At 40.5% G+C, this 26,538-nt stretch overlaps 1 protein-coding gene across 3 annotated transcripts in view; it reads right to left on the bottom strand.

The window, feature by feature from the left end:
- IRAK3 (interleukin 1 receptor associated kinase 3) overlaps positions 1-26,538 on the bottom strand; it is a 60,992-nt gene that overhangs the window by 20,751 nt on the left and 13,703 nt on the right. For 2 of the 3 annotated variants that reach the window (XM_042992693.1, XM_042992692.1), the window contains exons 2-8: positions 22,569-22,751; positions 17,165-17,223; positions 16,486-16,540; positions 15,061-15,212; positions 11,193-11,257; positions 4,413-4,527; positions 3,481-3,599 (exon numbers count right to left, since the gene is read on the bottom strand). In XM_042992693.1, coding sequence (XP_042848627.1) covers positions 3,481-3,599; positions 4,413-4,527; positions 11,193-11,257; positions 15,061-15,212; positions 16,486-16,540; positions 17,165-17,223; positions 22,569-22,751 — 748 coding nt within the window. Of the gene's footprint in view, positions 1-3,480; positions 3,600-4,412; positions 4,528-11,192; positions 11,258-15,060; positions 15,213-16,485; positions 16,541-17,164; positions 17,224-22,568; positions 22,752-23,941; positions 24,615-26,538 lie in introns of those variants that run through there. The other variant, XM_042992694.1, reaches the window with a different exon arrangement.

The following is a 26,538-nucleotide window of genomic DNA, read 5'->3' as shown; positions in this document are numbered from 1 at the left end:
CAGGCAACCACTGAACATCTTTAGTGTTGCACCATATATCTTCTGGGTTTGTGTTATCCCTCTGATCAGCAGGTTGAACCTTCAAGGACAAGACTATGATCACCCACATCTACCCCACGTGGTCTGATACAATGCTCTGCATACAATAGGTGTTCCGTAAATATTTATTAACTCAAATAAACATGATTTGCCAAATGTGCAATAACCATATGTTAACACAGAAGTGATCTGTCTTAAAACAGAGCTTAGTTTGGAGGTCTACTTTTCGAACACAATAAATTGATGATAGAAGTAAGTGCTGTGGACACAATGTTTGGGTCCCCCTCCAAATTCACGTACTGAAATCCTACCCCCTCCAATGAGATGGTATGTGGAGGTGAGACATTTGGGAGGTGATCAGGTCAAGAGGGCAGAGCCCTCGTGACTGGGATTAGTACCCCTGTAAAAGAAGCCCCAGAGAGATCCCCTTCTACCCTGTGAGGACACAGAGAAAAGATGCGCATCAATGAGTCGGAAAGTGGGCCCTCACTAGACACAGAATCAGCTGGTGCCATGGTCTTGGACTTCCAGCCTTCAGAACCGTGAGAAATAAATGTGTTGTTTATAAGCCACCCACTTTCTAGTCTTTTGGTTATGGTTATTTATCCTGAATGGACTAAGACAGTAAGTAAGTTCAAAGACTGGCTGGCCATCATCATCTCTTAGCCTCTGCCCCTGCTATTCCTGCCACGTTTTCACCAATTATAACATACTCTCTGCCAAGCACCATATATATTTTATGTCATTTAATCCTAAGAGATAGATGCTATTATTCTTTTGTTAGCATTTTGCAGAGGGAAAAACTGAGGCTTACAGAAACTAAGCAATTTGGTCAGAATCCCATGTTAAGAAGAACATCGCCGGCTTCTTAAATCAGATGTCTGACACATTAGGGGAAGTGAGCTGAGAGGAAAGGATGGGAAGAAGGTGGAGAGGAAAGTATGAAGAAGAAAAATCATTTGGTCACATTTTGCAGAGCGTTAGCCAGTCAAATCCCCCTCCGGAACTGTGGTGGCCACCGTGGTGTGGTCCAGATCCCTCCTACAGGAGGACCCAGGGACACAATGGTGGTTCCCCAGCCAGGGGAGGGGTGGCTGTGGATAGCCCACAGCTGTTGATGCCATTGGTGGGAGGGGGCTGCCTTGCCGTCAGGATATTTTCAAAGGGCCACCCCAACACCAGTGCTCCCCGTGGCATCGGAAGGGCCTCTACTAAGATATCCCAGCTCGACTTCTCCAATTGCCCGATTCTGCCTTCCTCCTTCCCTCCCTTACTTCTGTTGTTCCTGACAGCACTCTAAAAAACCTGCTGCAGGCAAATCTCTCCCCTGAGCCTATTTCCTAGGACCCTGCCTTGAAGACACGTATCCAGAACGAGAAAGCAGGTTATCAGGACCACAGCCTGAGCTCTATCTAACCAGATCCCTGGAGACAGATGCTGGCAGGGCACATCCAAAGCTGAGGAAAACCTTGGACACAAGGCAGAGGCTGGATCTGTATCCCTCCACCACTACCACCCATTCCCCCCCACCCCCCACCATGCTCCCAGTTGGTGGTCTTCCCTTGTCCCCCAGGCCCATCAAGTATCAGAACCTTGAGAGTCTCTCGATTCTCACTGCTCTCTCCTAACCAAGTTCTGCTTCCAGGAAAGGATTTGACAAACTCAGTCACACAAAAGGGAAATTAATAACATTGATGTATTACTACTGCTTGGGACAGAAAACAAGCGATACTCGCGTTGACTTTACACCAAAGGAAGAATATATACAGCAAAATTCCAGATATTTATTTATTTCCTCAGATAAAATATCTTTGAGCACCTACTGTGCTGAGCTGGTGGTAAGGTAGGGGGAAGAAGGATTCCTTCGGGTTGGGGGTGGCCACTTCAGCTCTTCGAAACAGACTCCTGACACCTTCGCTGTGTATATCTTTGTCCCAGGTCCCGTGAGGGAGCACCCACTTTGTGCTGATTCTATGGGGCCACTAGAGTTGATGAATTACCATTACCACACTGTCACAGGAGCAGACATCTATGGGTGGTTCCCCTATGAGCCCCAGGGCTAAGTAAAAATCTAGTCTTTTTTTATATGGAGTTCATTTCACCAGAAAAACAAGGAAGTCAGCAAGCAATCGGCTCCTCTTTTGCTCAGCTCAAAAGCACATCAGAAGCTTTTTCAAGATACTAGGAGATGGTTCAGAAAAGGCAGCAGCCTTTTAAATTCAGTCATCCCTGCTACTCAACAAAGGTGTGTTTACCCACTGTTGAACAGATTCAAGATGAAGGGCACACAGGAAAAATTCACCAGGGGGATTTTGCTACAGCGTACCTACTCTCTGAAAGATTCTTTAGGTCTACTGAAGAAAAAGAAAGACGGAAGATGCTGCCTCTCATTTCCTCCTGTCTCAAAAATGCACACCGGAGTTACTGCTTGGCTTGTCACTGATGTAAAGCTAGGAGGCTGCAGGCTGCTTGCTAGAATCAGCAAGACACCGGGGACTCGGGGACAAAGAATTTTAATCACCGTCTACTGTCTACTGCGGTTATCTTGCTGGGAATCTCCGTACAGGTCACTTAACCTTTCCTTAAACTTCACTTGAGAAGAAAAAAGTGAGATTAATACAGGTTCGCCTCAAAGTTTAGTATCAACTACGCAAAACTGTCTACCCTACGTTGTTCGTTAGTAATTCCCAAAGATAATATAAACTCTCCCTTTGGCAATATAAATGTAGCTTCTTAAATTGGGTAGACACATTCTCATTAATAAAAAATAAATAAATAAAATCACTAGAAGGTACACCTGAAACGAATTGAATATTGTATGTCAGTTATACTGCACTAAAAAAGTAAGATTTGGGGGGCACCGGGTGGCTCAGTTGGTTAAGTGTCTGACTCTCGATTTTGGCTCAGGTCATGATTTCATGGTTCGTGAGTTCAAGCCCTGCCTCGGGCTCTGCGCTAGCATTGCAGAGCCTGCTTGGGAATTTCTCTCTCTCCTTCTCTCTCTGTCCTTCCCTTGCTCTCTCTCTCTCTCTCTCAAAATAAAAATAATAAAATTATATTTTAAAAAGTAAGATTTTTAAATACTTAGATGAGCACTCTTTTTTTAATTTTATTTTACACTTATTTATTTTTGATAGAGACAGAGCACAAGTGGGGCAGGGGCAGAGAGAAGGAGACACAGAGTCGGAAGCAGGCTCCAGGCTCCGAGCTGTCAGCACAGAGCCCGACGCGGGGCTCAAACCCACAAACCGCGAGATCATGACCTGAGCCGAAGTCGGACGCTTAACGGACTGAGCCACCCAGGCTCCCCAGGTGAGCACTCTTAATCCTTAAACACACGTACATATCAGGGAAATTGCAGGTAGAAAAGAGTGTGAGGCATGACTCCCCTGTGATGCTGAAAGGGCTGTCAGGTGCAAGCCAAGCTCTGAGACAACTTACCTGGATACACTGCCACAGATGACCGAGCATGGCTCCGTGTTGTGCAAATACTGAATGGCTCTGGAGGTTCCTATTAAAACACTGATCCGAATGTGCCAAGACAGTGGGGCTGTGTTACCCTAAAAAGACAACGGTAGTTGGTCTGGGAGCAAAACACACGGGTGCACATTACATAGAAGTATGCCAGAAGAGAGGCAGATGGTGAGGCGGGGTAAGGTGGGTGAATGAACCTTTTGGTTTCCCATAACCTATTTGTGATTCAAGATGGGTTTTCCTCTACCAGTGATTCTAGTCCTCTTTACAGCTTTCCATTGGTAATGGAAATACCCAATAATTTGAACCTTAGCTTAGTCAAAATACGGTTAGGAAGGTAACTATGTTTGTAAGTTCATTAAGTAAGATTTTAAAAGTATTTGTGGCATAATAGTGTGGGTAACGGAAAACAATCTGTTTTTATTCTGACCCTAACTGAAACATCACCTGTTCAGAATGACTTGTTAAACTTATCTTTCACAAATACGGGGAATCAAGGCATTAATTCAACCTTCTTCTCTTTAAGGAGTCTGCATTGCCTTTATGTTTACCCTACGTATTGAATGGTATTTTGTGTAAAGTTATGCAAATAAAAATTATGTAAGAAACAAGAGTAGTTCATGTAAACTCATTGAAGATATGGAATCAATAAGAAGTAAGGATCCGGCAAATCTTTTGGCCACCATGTTGCACAACACACAATAACTCAGGTATTTATGCAGTTGTTTTTAAGAGTAAAATATTAATTCATGGAAAAGTCCTCCACTTCCTTGGGAAACCCATTGTTGGCTATCCCCTCCTGTGAACACATGTTGGCTCCTGGATCTCAGGAGATTTCAGCAGCTCCCTCAGGGTTTCAGGGGGTCAGAGAGTTGGGGAGAGCAATAGGTCCGACTTACTACACACTGCAATCTGTCAAAAAGTGATCCATTTCTCATATATGGATAAACAAGGCAGAACTTCTCACTCTCTGTAAAATACGCAGTCAACTCCAGTATGTTTGGATGATGGAACCTTGAAACAAAAGATTTTTAAATCCATCAAATTGTTCATTCAAATAGGAAATGAACAGTGCTGTGGTTTGGGGGTGATAAGGTGGGAATGGGGAATAGGTCTAAAGCAAAATATAAATTTGGCCAAGGGAAAAGTAATCTCACTGGACACATGACATGACACAGATCTGTTTTCCAAATTGGTCTAAAGCGTTCTGACAAATACTAGACATTCTTTGATTAGTTGTGATCATGCAACTATAAATAAAATATCCAACTATAAGACAGAAAAGTTAAGAAAGTGACGATTCCTTAAGATTTGGGAGTCTTGGGAACTTTAGAAGAAATAGACAATACTCTCTAATATAATGAACTATGTTTATCAATACGAAAGCCGATGTAACTTATTTATTAAATAAAGATAATACAACTGAGACTATTCATTTCATTGTTTGAAGTATACTGTCTAAATCACCAAAATAGAAGAGTACAGGAGACTATCTTTCATTCATTTAGTTCGTTCATTTAGTGAGTATTACTATGTCAGATTCTGTGCTAGGCACCAGTCACACGAGTAGAGACGACATCCAGGATCTTCATAAAGCTTTATAGTTACCTAAAATCCATGTGGTTAGTAAAGTCTGATGTTGAAGAATATATCACTGATTTTTATTGTATGCACGTATTTATTCATTATTGAAGATTTCTTAAAATGTTTATTCATTTTGAGAGAGAGTGTGTGCACACATGAGTGGAGGAGGGACAGAGAGAGAGGGGAGGGAGTGTCCCAAGCAGGCTCTGCACTGTCAGCACAGAGCCCACCATGTGGCTCCACCCCACTTACCTTGAGATCATGCATGACCTGAGCTGCAATCAAGAGTCAGACGCCCAACAGGTTGAGCCATCCAGGAGCCCCTAACGAGTTTATTTTTAAGTAATCTCTACATCAAACGTGGGGCTTGAACTCACAATCCCAAGATCAAGAGTCACATGCTCCACCAACTGGGCCAGCCAGGTGCCCCAAATATATCACTGATTTTTAAATGACAGAGTTCTGGGGCGCCTGGGTGGCTCCGTTGTTTAAGCATCCAACTTCAGTTCGGGTCATGGGTTCGAGCCCCATGTCGGGCTCTGTGCTGACAGCTCAGAGCCTGGAGCCTGCTTCAGATTCTGTGTCTTCCTGTCTCTCGGCTCTTCCCCCACTTGCACTCTGTCTCTGTCTCTCTCTCAACAATAAACATTAAAAAAAAGATTTTAAATGACAGAGTTCTATGTCAGTGTAGCCTACATTTTCAGCCTCTTTTCCTTTAAAACCCTGTTTCTTGAATGCCTGTATCATCACTGTGAAAACCAATGGAACTCAGGTAAGAAACATGAAACATAAAATGTGAAATTCACCTGTGATCTCAGTTCAATTATTTATTGACTACCTACTATGTTCTAGGCATGCTTGGGGATATTAAAATAAGGTTGGTTGGGGTGCCTGGGTGGCTCAGTCGGCTGAGCGGCCGACTTCGGCTCAGGTCATGATCTCGCGATCCGTGAGTTCGAGCCCCACGTCGGGCTCTGTGCTGACAGCTCAGAGCCTGGAGCCAGTTTCAGATTCTGTGTCTCCCTCTCTCTCTGCCCCTCCCCTGTTCATGCTCTGTCTCTCTCTGTCTCAAAAATAAATAAACATTAAATTAAAAAAAAAATAAGGTTGGTTTTTTGTAAGATTCTATTTACAAAGGCCTCTTATTTAGTTTCTTCAATAGCAAAACCTTCCTATAAAACACACACACACACACACACACACACACACACACACACTCACACATGGCTTCAGATTTCTTTTATTCCTCCTATCATAAAGAAGGAAGTTTTGTGTGTATGTGTGTGTACAAGATCCCTACCCCTATTACAATTCAGACCATATCTATAAAATGCAACACAATGGACTGAAAAGGAACGGAGCTGGTGTATTTGGCTGCCTAAAAAACTCATCTATACCACTACCTGGTAAAATATCTCTTTTATAAATAATTTAAAGAGATAATAATCTCTAATAATAATAATAATATAATTATATAATATAATAATATTATAATATTATATTATATATATAATATAATATATTATAATAAATATAATAATATAATATAATAATAATATAATAATCTAAAATAATTTAAAGAGATAAAAAATCTTTTGGAAAGCAGCTAGCAGACCTCGTACAGACACAGTCATGGCCCTGGTTCTCTGCTCTCTCGCTCACAGGGCAGAAATGACCATTTGCTTATTTTTAGATATTGCCAATCTAGCAGTAAAATGGACACTGTATAGGTTTGTGAGGTATGGAACATGGCACAGCCATAAACACTGCTGGTTTTGCATCTATAGACCCTTCTCATCCACCTTTCGCTATAAATTTTTAAGTCAGTGGGATTTTAGATTATATAGGTCTGAAGGTCAGCAGATACAATACCTTTTTTTAAATGTTTATGTATTTGGGGGGGGCGGGGGGGACACACACACAGAATCTGAAACAAGCTCTAGGCTCTGAGCTGTCAGCACAGACCCAACACAGGACTCAAACTCGGGACCAGTGAGATCATGACCTGAGCCAAAGTCAGATGCTTAACCAACTGAGCCACCCAGGTGCCCCTGATACAACACCTTGAAAATCAATTCAATCAGCATTTGTGAGTGTCAGATAAACACAGTGTGAGGCACCACCATGTGGCAGACTGGACAGACTTGAACGACAGACAGACAAACCTGGGTTTGAATCTCTGGTCTTCTTTTTATCAGTTGTGTGAACTTGGGCAAGTCATTTAATCTCTGTGAGACTCTTTCTTTGCTATGGTCTGAATTGTGTCTCTCCCCCCACTCGCTACCCCCGACCCAGTTCACCTGTTAAAGCCCTAACTTCCAATGTAAAGGTGCTTGGAGATGAGGCCTGCGGGAGGTAGTCGGGGTTAGGGTTGGATCCCTCATGATGGGATGATGGGATGAGTGCCCTTATTAGAAGAAACACTGGAGAGTCAGCTCCCTCCCTCTCCACCATGTCAGGACAGAATTAGAAGGCAGTTGTCTACATGCGAGGAAGGGTGCCCTCATCAAGAACCAAATCTGCCTTGATCTTGGATTTCTCAGCCTCCAGAACTGTGAGAAATAAATTTCTTTTGTGTAAGTCACCCTGTCTCTTTTGTGACAGAAGCCCCAGCAGACTAATATTCTTCAACTCTACACAATAATTAAAATGTCACTTCCCAAGGTCCTCATGAAAATTAAACGAAAAGTTAACTGTTTAGCCAGGTGTTAGGTCCTGAAAAATTATTAGCTCCCTTCCCTCCCCTTGGGAAAGGAGGGAAAAAAGGAATCAGAAGCCACATCCCAAGGACTTCACAATTCTGTTTAAGGGACAGGGGTTACACACTTCCTTACTATTGAACTTAAAAAACTCACCCTCAGGTCTCAGCCTAGATGTTACTTTTTCCGAGAAGGCTATACTGCTGCCCCCCCTCCCCCCGCCCCGGGCTACCATTTTCTCCACCCTCAGTGCTCTGTACTTGCCCATCCTATCACTTAGTTTACTGAAATTGCCTGTTTACTTATGTGCGTCCCTCCTAATCCCACTTCAGCCAGCATGTTCTGAGAGGAGAGGGCTACATCTGATTTATTCATTAATAAATATCTGAGAAGGAGAAGATTGAAAGTGATTTAGGAAATGAGTTGGGCCTTCTCCAAAAGGTAGGATCTACCTCAGTTTCCCCATCTGTACGATGGGGATAATGGCAGTATTTACCTCACAGGATTGCTGTGAGGACTGCAGAATTAATACGTGTAATGTATTTGGTATTAAGCCTAAAACTAAATAAATATTAGCAGTATAAAGAATAAAAATATCACACCAAGAATATTCAACATCATGGAGCTGTTAATTCTCTTAAAAGTCATATATAAACACCTCACCAGAATAAATCCAAATGGCTAAGAGATATAAATGTAAAAAATGAAATCATAAAAGTACTTGGCAAAACCATGGTAGAATTATTTTATAACCTTTCACTGGGGAAGGTCTTAGAAACTGTGATATAAAACCCAGAATCCATAAAAGAAACAACAGATTAAATTCAACTACATTAAAACCATTTCCACATAGCAAAGACTAGAATAGGCAAAGACAAATGTCAATCTGGTAAAAAATTTGTATTTCATAACATAAGACTAAGGCTAATTTTCTCTAATATATAAAATGCTTCTACAAGTCATGAAGAAAAATAACAGCCTAACTGTTAAAAAAATGGACAAAGAATAGCATCAGGTATTTCATAGAAAAGGAAATCTGTCTCTTAACATGTGAAGATTCACTCATAATAAAAAAAAGAAATTTAAAGCACATTAAGAAACCATTTTCACCTAGCACATTGGCAAAAATTAAAAGTTAAGAATAAACGCTTTGTAGGGCGCCTGGGTGGCTCAGTGAGTTGAGTGTCCAACTTAGGCTCAGATCATGATCTTGCGGTTTGCGGGTTTGAGCCTCACATCGGGCTCTCTGCAGTCAGTGCAGGGCCTGCTTCAGATCCTGTGTCTCCTTCTCTCTCTGCCCCTTCCCCACTCACCCTCTCTCTCAAAAATAAACATTAAAAAAAATACTATGTTGGCAAAAATATGGTGAATGAGGCATTCATATATGCCTAGTGTAGGTATAAATTTTTATAACTTCTTTTGGAGGACAATTTGGTATTATGTAATGCGTGTAACCATTTGACCCTGTAATTTTATTTATGGGAACTTAGATCTACTCAAACAGTTACAAAATAACATATATACAAGCTTTTCTGGGGCGCCTGGCTGGCTTAGTCAGTAGAACATGTGACTCTTGATCTTGGAGTCGTGATGCCGCACAGTGGGTGTGGAGCCTTAAAAAATAAATTAAATATTTAAAAAATAAATTAAAACAAATAAGCTTTTCATGTTGCAGCATTCTTTTCTTTTTTTTTTTTAATGTTTATTTATTTTTGAGAGAAGACAGAGACAGAGACAGAGCGCTAGCAGGGGAGGGGCAGAGAGAGAGGGAGACACAGAATTTGAAGCAGGCTCCAGGCTCTGAGCGGTTAGCACAGAGCCTGACGTGGGGCTCGAACTCATGAACCGTGAGATCGTGACCTGAGCCGAAGTCAGATACTTAACCGACTGAGCCACCCAGGTGCCCCTGCAGCATTATTTTCTAACATTAAAAGATTAGAAAAAAATCGAAAACTCTGTTAATATAAGAATGGTTATTCAAATTACAGTACAGGAACACAACAGAATAGTAAAATAAGCAACGTGAACAGTATATTTATGCTACCTCTGATGGGAAAATAAGAAAACAAAATACAGAGGCACCTGGGCAGCTCAGTCAGTTAAATGTCCGAGTCTTGATTTTGGCTCAGGTCATATCTCACGGTTTGAGCCTTGCACTGGGCTCTGTACTGACAGCGCAGAGCCTTCTTGGAATTCTCTCTCTCCCTCTCTCTCTCTGCCCCTCCCCTGCTCCTGCACACGCACATGCATGTGCTCCCACGCTCTCTCTCTCTCAAAAGAAATAAAAAAAAAAAGAGAGAAAAGAATACATATATACTTATTTGATGTAAATGCATATAAACCTTTTTCCGGGAAGAGGATCTTAAGCTTTCATCAGATTTTCAAAAACCCGTTAACTCCCAAACAGATTTCTAACCACCGCTCTTGAGTTAGAAGTTTCTCGTGCACTGTATTATGTTGCCCTATTTTAGATCTCTGGGAAGATCTACAAAAAACTGATGACTGCTGCCTTGGGACAATCAGCTGGGTGGTTAAAGACAATAGTGGAAAACTCCTTTTCTTGGTTTACCCTTTGGCACTTTTGGAATTCTGAAATATTTCAATTTGTTACTTGTTCATTAGCAAATAAATACAGCTTAAATGTAGAAATCTACGATTACAACGTTGGCTTTAGTTTCTCGTTGACCTAATGGTATGCATTAAGTTTTTCTGATTAGAACTCTAATGCTTTGGTGCAAAAGCACGATTTAGCACAATGACTCCTCTTCCACCACCATTTCACATATTGGTTTAGAAAACATCTGAAAAGAACATTTCTTTTCACAAAGGGTGCCGAGTGAAGTCTGTAGGGTTAAGGACCTCCGATGAGCCGGCTGGACAGCCGCACAGCTGCAGTTATGAATATATATGAAAATGAAGTCATTTTAGCTTGTCTCTGAGGACTCCTGGGCTCATGAATGAAATCCCAGAAAACAACACGCACATCAAAAGCACTTGATTTCTCTGTCTAAACGCTCTTCCCGAAGACGGTTATACTGACAGAAGTTTCTTGACCAAAGTGTCTCTAAGGAAGGGGGGAATGGTAAAATAGATACAATTCTAACGTTCGAGGAGTTATTTTACATTCAGCCATGTTGGTCACACATGATTTAATCCACTTCCTTGTGACAGTTCCTTGTTAAAATATATTCAAGTGAATTATGTGAATGGTCTATTTTAAAATGTGTTCTGAAGAATATACTAAAGCAGATGTCAAAAATTTACCCAAAGTCCTAATATCCAACCCACCTTTATTACATACATGCCCACCATGCCAAGCACTGTGTTATAGAATCAAAGATGCACAAAGATGAAAACCAGGCACAGAGGCAGAAATTCCAGACCAAATATACTCACAGTAGTAAAACTTCAAGCTCAGATAAAAACTGCTTCCATTGTTTCTTACACTGCATTTTTTTCTCCTAAATATCACGGAGAAAAATAAGAAAACAAAATTAAGGAAAGGATCTCTGTTTCTGGGATTTGTAAACCAGGGTCTACAGTCTTCCTGAGACCAGCTGACCTTTTTGATGTAAATGAATATAATTCTTTTACCGGGGAGAGGATCCTTAGCTTTCATCAGATTTTCAAAAACCCATTAACTCCCAAACAGATTTCTAACCACTGCTCTTGAGTTAGAAGTTTTTCCTGCACTGTATTATGTTGCCATATTTTATATTCGAACCCTTTTACCATATTTTGTACACATTTACATACATTTAAAAATATTATATGTATTCAAAGAAAATCCCATGACAGAAATGCCCTACTTGGTCTCACAAAGGATCCAGTTTGTGATAGCTGTCACAATTTGGTATTTATGATTTGGGTCATTTGGATATGTCGACTCAGGTTTACCTTTATATTAATTTTGAAATGGTGGACTTACTAAGAAATTGAAAAACGTAACTCCTTACTTCAAAGAATCTTCAGAAGCTAGCCCAGTGCCTGACACAGGAATATTTATTGAATACATTAATGAATTCAGTAATACTGTATGAGCGCCTACTCTGTCCCTGGTATTGTTCGTGATGGCTTTAGTTTATAAACCTTATGTCGCTGCGCGTCTCTGTATCTCAAGATCCTAACTTCCACCACGAAAGAGTTAAGTACATTGTTAGGCTCCATCAGCTGTAAGTTTCTATCATTTGTAAATTGCAAGACAGGGCAGGGTTTTTAGAGCTCTGTTCTCAGGAAGAAAGGGAGAGAAATCCAACAGGAATTCTGGAAGCTATTTTCCAAGTTAATCCAGGAAGTCAGAAACAATAAACGAGGCTAACAAATCATTTTCGCGGACCACTTTATGAGAATTTACATTTTAAAATACCATTGTCCTGGGAGCCAGGTGGATTTGGTCTCAGTCTTATTTCTAACACGCAATATTTGTGACTTTTTGTCACTTAACCTCCCTGAGATCGTTGTTTTCTTAATCTGAAAAATGAAGGGGTTAGTTTTTGTGTTCATGCTAACCTAGCTTAACTCTCAAAGTTTGGGTCTGTGCACAAGGAACATCAGCTTCACGGGGAGCTGGTAAGAAATGCTGACTCTCAGGTCCCTGCCCAGGTGTGCTCAACCAGAATCTGTATTGTAAGGTCTCCAGGCGATCTGGTCGCACCCATCTAAGGCATCTTGTACACTTTCCCACTTCAGTCCCTCCAGGAAAGGTTACTGAAGTTAATGTTCCAATTTTGCAAAACCATGTTTCTTTAGAAACAAATGCTCTATGGCTAAGGCTTCATTAAATTTCCCATCTTTCCCCGGTGTGTGTGTGTGTGTGTGTGTGTGTGCACGCACACACACACACAGGCACACACTTTAGGACTTTGTATGGTGTCTAGGCCTTTGGTAACTTTGTTACTTCCTGTCCTTTTACTCCTAGAGATCAGCAACTAAATTCACGAAAAGGACATACACACATGCTTCATTCAATTCACCTAACGAACATTTACTGAGCAACTTCCATGGGCCAGGCTCTGTAATAAGGCTCCGGGATACAAAGATAAATAAGATCTTTAAAAACCATCATCTAGTCCATTGGGAGAGGTGCATGAAGAAACCAGTATTAGGAGGTATTGCTATGGTGCTGTGGCTGCACATTGGAGGGTCACCAAAACTATACCAGAAGGGTTGGAGGCAATCAAGGAAATGATCATTGTCCCTAGGACAGGAGGGAAAGGAGATCTAAAGGCAATGACATTCCATTCTGAAGCCAGACTCCTGGAATAAAAAATAAATAAACAAAAAACCCCAAACCTCCCCAAACCTTCCAAAAACCTCACAAAAACTCCCAGTGTGAGTTGGTGGCAGCCATGGAGAGAAGAGGAAAGTAGAGAGAGGGCTGGAACCTTTTGGGGAGGTGGCCGTGGGGCTCAACCCCAAGAGAACCTACAAATGGGACTGGGACACACTGGCCCTAGGAAACAGGCTTCAGTTAGACCACCTCTAGATAACCACATTCTCTTTGTTGAATGGTGTTTCATTTCTTTATTAGACCGTTTGTCTCCTCAGGAATCTTGAGACGTCCGTATAAAATCAGTGGGTATAGAATGCTATGTAAGGACTGGAGAAATCAGGTTAATAATTAAAGAAAAGAAAGGGCCCCATAATCTAAGCTGCAGAGGAGGAATCGCCCGAGATCCATCCTCTCCCCCATTTGCCCAGCCCTATCTCACCGATCGTGAGATTTGGTCCATTTCACCTCCTGGCTTAGACATACCTTCTCCTTGCCTCTGCCCTAGCTCAGAGCGGGGCTTCTCAACGCTGGCTACACATCCGAACCACGTGGGGAGCTTTGAAAAAATACGGATGCCTGCCACCACTATGCTGACCTAACCTGATGCTGAGGGATCATTTCAAAAAAGCTCCTGAGGTGACTCTAATGTTAGGCTTGAGGACATGGGTTTAAGTCCCATCCATCTCTTCCCTACCCATCTAAAACCCCCTCTATCCACCTCCAGCCTAGTCCTTGCCATCTCTGCTCTAATGCCTCTGCCGACTTCCAGCCCATGACCTGACCTGTGCTCAGAGTTACATCTCAAAAACACAAACCTAATCCTTTCACTCTCCCACTTAAAACCCACCCACCGACTTGAGCCATCTTTCCCGTGTCATCTGCCATTACCTTCCCACCCCCTGCTCTACGTTCCCTCCACCCAATGATCTGTTATTAGTAAGGCATATGTTTGCACACACGCACCTCCAGGCTGTTACACCTGCTATTTCTTCCACCCAGAGAGCACTTCCCATGCCTCGCTCCCCGCCAAAATTCTACTGGGCTTTCAAAATCCAGCTGAGAGGTCACTTCCTTTTGTTCGCTTTTCCCATTTGTCTATTGCAGAAATGTTTATCAAGTACTTCCTCTGTGCCAGGCTCTCTTCTGGGTGCTGGATCTGCCCCTGCCCTGGCTGTCTTTTCTGTGCTGCCATGACCTCTTGTGCAAATCTGGGCTCAACTACTTCTCACCCCGTAGCTTAATCTTTTCTTTCTTTACCTGACCGTTTGCCCCACAGGACTGAGCTCCCGGAGGATGGAATGATGCCTTATTCATCCTTGCCCAGCACCCATTTCACAGAGAGAGTTGAATGAATGTTTATTGACTGCTGACTAACGATGAAGAACAGCAGAGCAGTTCTTCTGGGTGTATGTGTGCCTTCCTGTCTCTTCCTGACTCCTGGGTGTGATACCCCAACGCCCTTTCTGCTTTACTGGCTGCAGTCACTCAGCTTTCTCCTAAACTCCAACTCTGATCATTGCCTCGCTCCTTCTATTCGAAGCCTCCCCTTTCCCACCCTCTTGAACTGTGATAAACGATAATTTATAAAGTAGCACCAAAGACCAGTCTGGGGCTTAGCCTGTGAAGCTGCCTGGAGGAGACACGGCCCATCCTAAAAACAAAACCAAAAACAAAACAAAACAAAACAACACAAGAAAACTGGAGCAGACCAGCACAGGCAAAGTGCCAAGCTCCTACACAGCTCTTCAGAAAAGCCTTTCTCCTTCGACACATCTGGGGATGGGAAGAATTTCACTTCCACATTCCTGCGAGTCAGGCATTCATTTCATGGTCTTTTCTCCAGTCACCTGAGGTCATATATCTTATTTCCATTTATTAAATTTTATTTTCGAGTATATCTCCTTCCAATGTTGATGAAAAATGACACATTCTAGCATGAAATATGAGCAAATAAATGGAACTGATATCCTGTGATAGTAATTCTTTCCATACCTGTTTAAATAATTTAATGGCATATGTTCGGTTTTGGATCTCCGCTCTGTATACCTCAAAAATCTCCCCTTCTCCAATTAGGAAGTCTTTGTGGAAATTTTTGGTTCCATCTCTGATGTTTTGAAAGCTGACAGAGGATTTAAACAATATTCCTTAGGACAGAAAGTAGGGAGAAGATAAGTTACTTTTTCATTTCTTTCTTTTTTTTTTTTTTTTTTTTTTTTTTTAAGAATCAACATCATCATTAAAAAGAACCATAAGTTCCATATTAGAAATACTTCAGAGCCCAGCAGAGAGCCAGGAGCAGAAGGCCCAGGAACCAAAACTGAAGCCCATCTCCGCACATTTACTTGGGTCTGGCTCCCACCATTCCACAGAACAAATGCCTTTTTAGATATCTGAATAATAGTTCTGTGATTCTATCACCCTTCCAAAGAGGTCAGCCGAAGAACTCAGTTGAGGAAAGTTTTCCAGGACTCCACTTCTTTGTCATTAGATCAATGGATTGCTTTTGACTCACTATGAACCTAAAATCATTAAAAATAAAAAAAAACCTATGGAAGTAGAAACTTTGTTATGACTAAACAATATTCTCCAAGTATGACTGATAGAATCATTTTTCATGAGCCAAATCCTCTAAATCTCTAACTTACTTCCTCAGAGTACATTAGGAAGATGCTTCAGCTTTTTAAAAAATCATCTAAAGCAGAGATTGGGAGAAAACATTTAGAAGGTAATCAAATACATATCCAAGGGGAAAAGCTTAACTAAATCCTTCAGAGCCCAATTTTGGCTATATTTCCACATTTGCTGTTTGATTTACATCTTATTGTTAAATCTTAAAGGACCAAAATTTTATCCAACTTCTCTAATTCTCTTTTGAACCAAGGAAGGTACAGATCTGGTGGTAAAGACAAGGCAAAGCAGCCTTAACTAGCCATTAACGTTGATCAGAAGGATTCCCAGGTAGAATTAAATTATTCTCCCTGCTAATAAAGTAGTAAAAGTGATATGGAAATAATGAGACTTTCATAGTGACCTTCGGCATTGCTCTACAAACGTCTCTAAAGATCTCTGCAAGGGCTATCACAATTTCTAACACTATATAAAACCCAATGTAATTTTTAAATGTTTTCCTATGACACATAAAAATGCAAATTTCACTAACAGAAAGTATGAAAACCCCCCCAGGGAAGAGAACACAATTATGTTCTCCATTGGCCAGTGGATTTTTAATATAACAATAATATATCATCCATCAGAACTTAGTGTCAGTCAAAGCTGCAAGTATTTCAACATCCATGAAAATTTTACCCTAAACCTGCATATTAATGAAGAGTTAATGTGTTCATTGGATATTTGTCTCTGTAAGTTAACTTAAAGCAAGGCATGATTTAAAGTAAAAAAAAAAAAATTTTTTTTTACCTTTTTCATTATGTTCAGGAATAAGAACATTATCCACTGTGACATTGGCTATTTCCTAAGAGAGGAAATACATACTGAAGTAATTCCATTTCATAAGCCTAGAAAGAACAGAACCTTAACAGAAATCCAAAGCTCCCCCTGGACTATACAGTGCAATAGAGCAGAATCTAATTTAGAAGAAAGCTAGTAGAAAGCGAAGTTACTTTATTTAATTCAACAGTATTCATTGCCTTATGCATTTAAAGCTTCCATACTAACTACAAAAACTCAAGTATCAATGTCATAGTTACAGTCAATTTTAAATGACTTCTAATGCTATAAAAAATGATCGCTGCCAATTTATTTGTTCCCATGAAAACCAACAGCAACATGCAAAATGCCAAGTAGAACAGGAAAATTAAAAGCTGAATTAAGACAAATGCGTAACTCACAGCACTCTTACCAGTTCTAAGCCTTATCTATGACAGATCACTGAGAGGAGAAAGCTCTTCACTCTTTTCCCACAAATCTCTAGTTTCCTGAATCCCCAACTAAACAAAGCAACGAGAAAGCTAAAGCTTTACTGGTTTTAAAAAAGTACTTGCAAACCATCATTTTTCTGTCTGATAATTTTATCCCCCATGCTCAATTATATATGCAACAGAGTTCAAGGTTCATTATCTCTGCACATACACTCTACCTTGGGTAACATGTTTGGAAATCTATCTCCATGATGACTCTGACTCTTCAAGGGTGCTCCTGAAAAGAAAGAAAGGGAGGTAGATACAGATAAAATTTTATGTCTCTAATAAGCATGTTTTTTTTTCCTTTCTTAGACTGTGAAAATAAACACCTTGCTAGTAGTGTTAATTTCTAAAGTTCAGTTGCATTCCCTTTGAATGGTTACAAATTAACATATGTAAATAGCTTTGTAATGATCAAGTATTATTCAAACATGTTTTTGTTTACCTAACGTATAATACCTACCTTACATTATTGATAGACATCATTAAAAATATTAAAGTAGAAAGTAGAAAATTGAAAGGAAAAAAGCAACATTGAATCAGCTTTTTGCCCATATATTTTTTTTTTAATTTTTTTTTAATGTTTATTTATTTTTGAGACAGAGAGAGACAGAGCATGAACGGGGGAGGGTCAGAGAGACGGAGACACAGAATCTGAAACAGGCTCCAGGCTCTGAGCTGTCAGCACAGAGCCCGATGCGGGGCTCGAACTCACGGACCGCGAGATCATGACCTGAGCTGAAGTCGGCCGCTTAACCGACTGAGGCACCCAGGCGCCCCTGCTCATATATTTTAAAGTTGTATAATTATGGGATTATATCTCCTTAGGTTAGTTTATTTTGTATCCCCTCTTGTGCCATAAGATATTAGAGGGGTGTGTGTGTGTGTGTGTGTGTGTGCGTGTAATCAGCCACAAACACCTATCACCCCTCCCCAAATATACACCGTAACTTCTGTATGTTCTATTTGAATTGAGGTAGTCTATGTAGCTTCCTGCAAAAGATGAAAACCCTGAAGTATCTTGCTGTCACATCTGACATTTTGATTCAGACTTCAGAAAAATTTTATTTCATCTTCTAGTTTTTCTTTGACTGTATTCTAATGTTATAAAAAACTACTTTGCTTAGAGGACCGGCAACAAAACATAACCAATTAATAACAGACCTCCTTGAGCAAACTACAAGCCTAGATCTAGCAGACATTCTCTAGAATATTACATCCAAAAACAAAAGAATATACAAATACTTCACAAGAGCATGTTGAACAGTCTCCAGGATAGACCATATCTTGAGCAATAAAATGAGCCTCAATAAATTTGGAAGGACTGAAATCATACAAAGCATATTCTCTGACCACAATGCAATTAAAATAGAAATCAGTAATGGAAGGAAATTTGGGAAATTCACAAATACATGAAAATTGAACAACAAGTCCATAAATAACCAATGAATCCAAGAAGAAATCACAAGGGAAATTATAAACTACTTTCAGATGAATGAAAGTGAAAACACAACATACCAAAACTTATGGGATGTAGCAAAAAGAGCACTTAAAGGGAAATTTATAGCTGTAAATGCCTACCTTAAAAAAGAAAAGGGATCTTAAATCAATAACCTGAATTTTCACCAAAGGAACTAGAAAAAGTGCTAAATTGAAGGAAGCAAAGGAAGGAAAGAATTAAGATTACAGTGGAAATAAATGAAATAGGTAATATAAAAACAAAAGAGAAAATCAATGAAGAAAGGGGTTCTTTGGAATAATCACAAAACTGATTTAGCTAGACTAACCAAGAAAGAGAGGAGACTCAAATTACTAAAACCGAAAACAAAGAGGAGACACACTACCAACCCTATAGAAATAAAACGAATTGTAAGAGAATATGATGAACATTTGCATGTAAAAAATTAGATAACTAAGGGGCACCTGGGTGGCTCAGTCAGTTAAGTGACTCTTGATTTCAGCTCAGGTCATGATCTTGAGGTTCGTGGGTTTGAGCCCTGCATCCAGCTCTGTGCAGGTGCAGAGCCTGCTTGGGATGCTTTCTCTCTCCCTCTCTCTGCTCCTTCCCCACTTGCGTGCTCTCTCAAAATAAATAAATAAACTTAAAAAAAAAATTAGATAACTGAAATGGCACAGACAGATTCCTAGAAAGACACAAACTGCCATAACTAACTCAAGAAGAAATAATCTGAATGGACCTATTGCAAGGAAAGAGACTGAATTAATAATTTAAGATTTCCTACACACAAAACCCCAGGCCTGAATGGATTCACAGGTGAATTCTATCAAATATTTAAACAAAATTTAACATCAGTTCTTTACAAAATTTTCCAAAATAGAAGAGGAGGAAACAATTCCCAAATCATTCTATGAGACCCAATATTATCCTAATACCAATGCCAGGTAAAACTTCACAGGAAAACGATAGTCCAATATCTCTTATGAACATAGATGCAGAAGTCTTCAACAACAACAAGTCCTCAATGAAATATTAGCAAAGTAAATCCAGAAACATGTAAGATTATATGCCATGATCAAGTGGGATTCATTCGAGAATCCAAGATTGGCTTACAATATGAAAATCAACCAATGTAATACACCACATTAATAGAATGAAGAACTAAACCCATGAAATCCACTAACCTATCGTAAAAACCCAAGGAATAGAAGAGAATTCCCTCAATTTAATAAAGGGTATCTGTGAAAAGCCCACAAATAATGTCATACATCATTATGAAAAACTGAATGCTTTCCCCTTTACATCAGGAACAAGAAAAAAATGTCTGATCTTGCCACTTCTATTCAACCTTATACCAGAGGTTCTAGCCAGGACAATTAGGCAAGAAAAAGAAATAAACATCATGGGGAAGTATCGTGTAGAATAAAATTTGAACTAAGGGCACTAAAAGTCATTGTCCTTTTGTTGCCCATAAAAAGGAAGGCAATATTCATTGTCATATAAAATTGAAGATTCAAAATGGCTCTCCTAAGAAGCCTGCAGAAAACTGTGGATTTTATGTCAAAAGTAGAAAACAATTATGACCATTGAAATATAAATGCAAAATGTGATATGTAAGAGCAGGCATACCAGAAATATAACGAAAGCAGGTAAGGATTCTCGTTTCTTGAACAGCTAGGCTATGTCTGAGATATGAGGGAATGCTTTATGGATGTGAAAACACCTAATGGCACGTGAATCGCGAACACGTGAATCGCAGGAATAGTGACTGGGAGGAAATACAAGACTTTTCTCAGGAGGGCTTGTAAGAAATTCCAAATCCACAAAGTGATCTCTCCTCTAAAATGAAAACCATCCCACCAAACTGACAATTTCAAGGGAAGGGAGGCAAAAATGGATATTTGAGCAAATAATGGATTATTTGGATAACTGGTAAGTCTGTCCATGGGAGCAACAAACAACGACTAAATCTTTTTTTTTTTTTCAACGTTTTTTTTTTTGTTTTTTTTTTTTTAATTTTTTATTTTTGGGACAGAGAGAGACAGAGCATGAACGGGGGAGGGGCAGAGAGAGAGGGAGACACAGAATCGGAAACAGGCTCCAGGCTCCGAGCCATCAGCCCAGAGCCTGACGCGGGGCTCGAACTCACGGACCTCGAGATCGTGACCTGGCTGAAGTCGGATGCTTAACTGACTGCGCCACACAGGCGCCCCAACGACTAAATCTTTTTATGCACTTTCAGTTAGGAACTCTAACTTCTAATTCATTGAGTAGCTATCATAGGAGACACGTGTTCATTAGGCTCACTTAACGGTTTCCATGAGTCATCACGCTGCTTCTTTGAACAAGCTAAACAACTAACATTTTAAAGATTTAGTTTCAAAGCATCCACTCAACAAGTTGCAATTAAATAATGCTATTTTCTCAGCAAAGGACTCAGACCAAAATGCTATCCTCCTCTTCATCTCAGATTTACCTATCTCCTGATACTAGGGCAGTAAATAATTGTCTTTCCACCAATCAGCAGCGAATCTCCTATGTTTAAAAATGAAATCAATTTTGCACGTGCAACAGGAGTCAAGCAAGGATGTGAAATTTTCGTCTACTCACAGTCCACATCATTCTCTGCTGTGTAAATAAACAACACAGAGAGTGAAAAGGTATCCTGAAATCTATTCCGGAATCTGTAAATGTAAAACATAACCCTGCGTCCTATCAGATTGGTGTGAGTTTATATTGTGAACGATAAGTTGTGTGGGTGGTTTCAGCAGCTGGAAAAGGCTCAGAGAATGAAAAGGCAGTGCATTTACAGTGTCCAGGGAGTCACTGTACTTTACTTGGTCAGTCAGCTTCGTAGTGAAGCATTCCATGGGACTAAACCAAGTGAGGAAACAGTGACAAAAGAGATGAGCCGCGTTTTATGGGAAATACCGTAGTGGGAGCCTATTGGGAACTGTCTAATATCCCATTAAACGTAAAAAGCATATCAAAGTCAATCTGAAGGTACAGTGTTCTGGTACAAATTTCGCAGGATTTTTTCTAGGTAGGGGTGATAAGGTAGAGGTATATTTGCATGCATACCTCTGGACAAAAGAGCCAAAAGAAAAAGGATGCTGATTCAAAAGAATTTTCAGCCTAAGAGCCCTGAGTTTGTAACGTAAGACCCAAGATCACTCAGGATCATTCTTGTTGAAGTGAATAAATCTAAAGTGGAGTAAACAGAACAGGGGACATTAGGAACTTATTTTATTGATAAAGAATGAACAGAAAAAGTTTCATGAGCTTTCCTTATCAGGTTGCTTTTAAGTGTAAGTCATGACACAGCATCAGAAACACATAAGACAAATAGAGGGAGGTATTAGGCCACTGTAAAATGAGACTCATAAGGCAGAGTTAGAGGCCCTGGCATAAAAACACCACTGAAGATAAAAGATAAGCCCCAGACATCATTTGCACTAAAATACAAGGGCGGGGAAAGAGAGAATCCAATTATATTTTGACTTATATGACAAAGCTAATTATAAAAGTACTTATGTTTTACTCAAACACTGTGATTCTGTTTACGATTCAAATAGTGTCAGAGTTTTGGATGGAAAACTGATTCTCTTAGCTAAGAATGAAACGTTTAAAAAAATGTAATTTAGAGGTACCTGGGTGGCTCAGTCAGTTAAGCATCTGATTTCGGCTCCGGTCATGATCTCACCACTTGTGAGTTCGAGCCCTGCGTGGGGCTCTGTGCTGACAGCTCCAGCAAAGTCTGGAGCCTGCTTCGGATTCTGTGTCTCCTTTGCTTTCTGCCCCTCCCCTGCTCATACTCTGTCTCTGTCTCTATCTCAAAAATAAATATTTTTTTAAAAATTTTAATGTGTAGTTTACAAGTAAAAAATTTTAAAAACCTAAACAAGTGGTAGAAAGGACTGTGTTGTATAACACAGGCAATAAGAAAAGAAAGTGTCGCCCAAAAGAAGTGATAAAAGCCTTCAGATAAAGCCTCAGGTAAGGAATCCTTGACATATAGTATAACCAGTCATGGTCTTGAACAAATGCAATATTTACATTTATAAATTGCAAACTCTATAAAATAGACAGAGAGCCACATCATAAGAATCATAAATGTTTACCATGATTCACAATTAAATGGATAGCTCGATGATGCCCCATCTCCTGGAGGATCTGTAACAAGTCACCGATGGTCTTGTTTTTCTGTGCCCAGGACCAGAGTAGTTCTCTTGTTCCACTTTTACCTTGGTCAACATATTTTTCGATGTGACGAACATCCAGCCAGCTGTTTGAAAGTCGCTCCGCTGTAGAAATCGCAACAGGAAGAACCCAAAAATAGTTTACTTTTATTGGAATATATGTGTAGGGATACTTTATATGTTTTAGTTCACATTATTTATAATTTTTATTTTTTTAATTATTTTTTTAATGTTTATTTATTTTGAGAGAGAGAAAATGTGAGCACAAGCAGGGCAGGGGCAGAGAGAGAGGAAGAGAGAAAATCCCAAGCAGTGTTCTAGCCGTCAGCACAGAGCCCAATACAGGGGTCGACACAGAACTCAATCCCATGAGCCACGGGATCGTGACCTGAGCTGAAATCAAGAGTTGGTCACTTAACTGACTGAGTCACCCAGACACCCTGTCTCATACCTTTATCTTCTGGAAAGTCTAAAAAATTTAAAAAGCCAGATACACATGGATGGATAAAATCCAGTTGTCATCCGAGTGTGGTCGTGGAGACCCTCAACACGTCACCATAACTGGCTATGGAAATCAGCCTTTTCTTCTGCCACACACAAATCTGGAAGCTTCTCTCCAGCAGTAACCAAGGTAACCTCATTGGAGGACTCCCCTATCCCCCAGTGATACTCTCCAAAGGTTGATGTCCTTCTAAAAGACGAACAGGGGCTCAGACCTGAGAAGTATAGTAAGCCCCCTACAGAACTATCTCTCTTCAGTTTATTTCAGACTCTAAAAGACTCTAAAGTTTTAAAAAATTTCTTAGGGAGCTACTACACTAGTTATAGTACTTGAATTTTTTTTTAACATTTATTTATTTTTGAGAGAGAGAGAGCACGCACCCATGAGTGGGAGAGGGGCAGAGAGAGGGAGACACAAAATCCAAAGCAGGCTCCAGGTTCCAAGCTGTCAGCACAGAGGCTGATGTGGGGCTCGAACTCACGAACCGTGTGATCAGGACCTGAGCAGAAGTCAGACACTTAACCCACTGAGCCACCCAGGCACCCCAATAGCTGCGGTATTTGAATCAAGACATCAGAAAGACAAACATCTTTTGATTTAATATGGCATCCCTTCTCCCCACATTTTCAGTCCTTCAAGGGTTTGCTAGACTATTCAGTTTCCTTCAACTTTCTGTTTTTGCTGAGAGTATAAGTACATCCTGCAAGTTGACAAAGATCACAATATGCAACCATAACTGCCCCCCTCTTCCTGTGGACCAAAAGTGGACTCGGTAGATATTACCAGTGCTCACCGATATTTCCAATCTTCTGCCCCTTCAGAGAGGATTACATCTTCCTGCCCTGGGTTAGTTATGCCTATGTGTCCCTTTCAGCCAGGAACACTGAAGAGCCAGGGGGCAATTCACCAGGCACCCATGCTCGCCACCAGGTACAAGCACATGTTGATACGGGGGTGCTTCAAGATCAAAGCCACCTGGAATGCAGGGCCACCTCATGAGGTCAGCTGTTCTGGACTCTCAGTGCTGTTCCCACAAGCAGAAAGCAAACTTCGGTTATGTTAACCACTGGCAGTGATTTGGGCAGTGCTTGTTACTGCATATAACTTAGTCTATCCTGGTCAATACCCACAAAGTTTCATCTTTCAGTCACATCTTGTATCAGAAAAGAGTGAAAGGAAGTGGCATTTCCAGTAAAGGATGATGAAGTTGAGACATTCAACTGGAATGTATGCTTAGGCTGTAAAGGAAAAAACAGCTACAATAACATATCTGACATCATTAAGTTGGACTGTTTTTGCCTTTCCTCCATATTTTAAGTTCTGGCAAGAATATCTTTATTATCTATTTCTTGGAAGAGATGATGTCTCATGAAGAGGCAAGGACTATCCAACTGTCAATATATGTTTTAGATAGCTTCACACTACAAAATAGAAGGGGACCTTCAAAGCAAAAATATTTATCAAGACGTAGTAACTCTCTATTTTTTTTAAATTAAGTTTGCTTTAATGTTTATTTTTGAGAGACAGAGCGGGAGAGGAACAGAGAGAGAGAGAGAGGGAGACAGAATCTGAAGCAGGCTCCAGGCTCTGAGCTGTCAGCACAGAGCCCGACGCGGGGCTCGAACCCACAGACCGAAAGATCATGACCTGAGCTGAAGTCAGATGCTCAACTGACTAAGCCAGCTGGCACCCCAGTAACTTAATTTTTAATGTATTTCTTTTGATGATGTGATCTACCTATTTGGTTGAGGCACACTTTTCATAAACACTTTAACTATTTCTAAAAGCTCTTAGGGGAAATAGTGCAAATCAGTACAATTTGTCAACAGGCCCAAAATGGCGTCACTTAGGCCAAGTCACCAAACGGGGCTAAATACCTAATCCAGTACTGTAGTTTCAACCTGCATCAGAAATATAAATCTTACCCAGTTAGTCAGGAATTTTCTGATCAGTTCCTTTGAAGTAATCTGTTACATGGGCCCTCTGTATCCCCAAGAGGAAGATGAGGTAATCTGCATGATAAGACCCCCTGCTCTTCTCCCTAAGGGACAGAATCTTGCCAGGAACAATCCTTTTTTTTTTTTTTTCCTTTAAGTTTTTGTTTATTTATTTTGAGGGGAGGGGGAGGGGCAGAGAGTGAAGGAGAGAAAATCCCAAGCAGCTTCTCTGCTGAACTGGGGCTGAAACCTATGAACCGTGAGGTCATGACCTAAGCAGAACAATACTTTTCTTTTGCTAATAATTTTCTTGCCCACCGTCTTTCCTGGAAAATAACCTTCCATTTTGTACAACTCCCTGGAACTCCCTTCTACTTGCTAGGCGGAATACTGACTGATTCGTGAATTATTAAATAAAGCCAATTAAAATCTTCAGATTTACTTGGTTGAATTTCACTTTTTAACAAGTTCAAACATTTGTTGACTGTGCTAGTAGTATAATAATTGCATACGTCAAGTGTATGTGCAGCAAGAAGAGGGGTCCCTAACTAAAAATGGGGGCCTCATGGAGGTGCCTGGCTGGCCCAGTCGGGGGAGTGTGCAACTCTTGATCTTGGGATTGTGGGTTCAAGCCCCATGTTGGGTGTAGAGATTACTTAAAAATAAAATCTTTAAAAATAGGCGGGGGGGCACCTGGGTGGCTCAGTCGGTTGAGGGACCCACTCTTGATTTCGCCGCCCAGGTAATGATCTCACGTTTCATGAGATGGAGCCCTGCATCGGGCTCTGCACTAACAGCACAGAGTCGGCTTGGGACTCTATCCCTCTCTATCCCTCTCAAAAAGATAAGGGCATCATGGAAAGCTTCCTTGAGGAATGGTTTCTGGAGCCTGAGCCAAGTTTAAAATTATGCATACTTCTAAAGAGAGGCCAATACTCAAGGAATTATTGGAATTAATATACTATACTGGGGAGAAAAAAAATCATGGGAATTTCAGTCGGGAAACAAAATAAAGGAATGAACTGTGAACCCCAAAAGTAGACTACATTGTCTTCAAAAGGGAAGTCTCCATCAAGACAGAGGACCCTTGTGGCCCCCTGGGTATACGCATGAAAATGTGTGTTTATTCGTGGCTCTGCCATTGCCTATGGTGCAACTCTAGGCAAGTCACTGAGCAATTTCAAACTTCTCATCAGTAAACATCCTCTGAAGTCCATTTGAAGTCCCTCCCAAAACAGACACTAAATTTGGTTGCCCCTCTCTGGTCTGCTGATTATAGGAGCACTGACCTTAAAATACGTCTTCCAGTCTTCAGAACACTGCCCAGTCTCCAGATTAACATTCCAACAGGGGAACACTAAATATCAAATCTCAGCAAAGTGAAAGTTTAGGTTTCTACTTTTTCTATTAGTAGATTACTTGGCTGACATTTATAGAGTATCAGGCATAATGT

The sequence above is a fragment of the Panthera tigris genome, chromosome B4, assembly GCF_018350195.1.
Source record: "Panthera tigris isolate Pti1 chromosome B4, P.tigris_Pti1_mat1.1, whole genome shotgun sequence".
Taxonomy (NCBI): Eukaryota; Metazoa; Chordata; class Mammalia; order Carnivora; family Felidae; genus Panthera; species Panthera tigris.
Note: the sequence above shows the minus strand (reverse complement) of the source record. Positions and strands in the feature narration are given on the sequence as shown.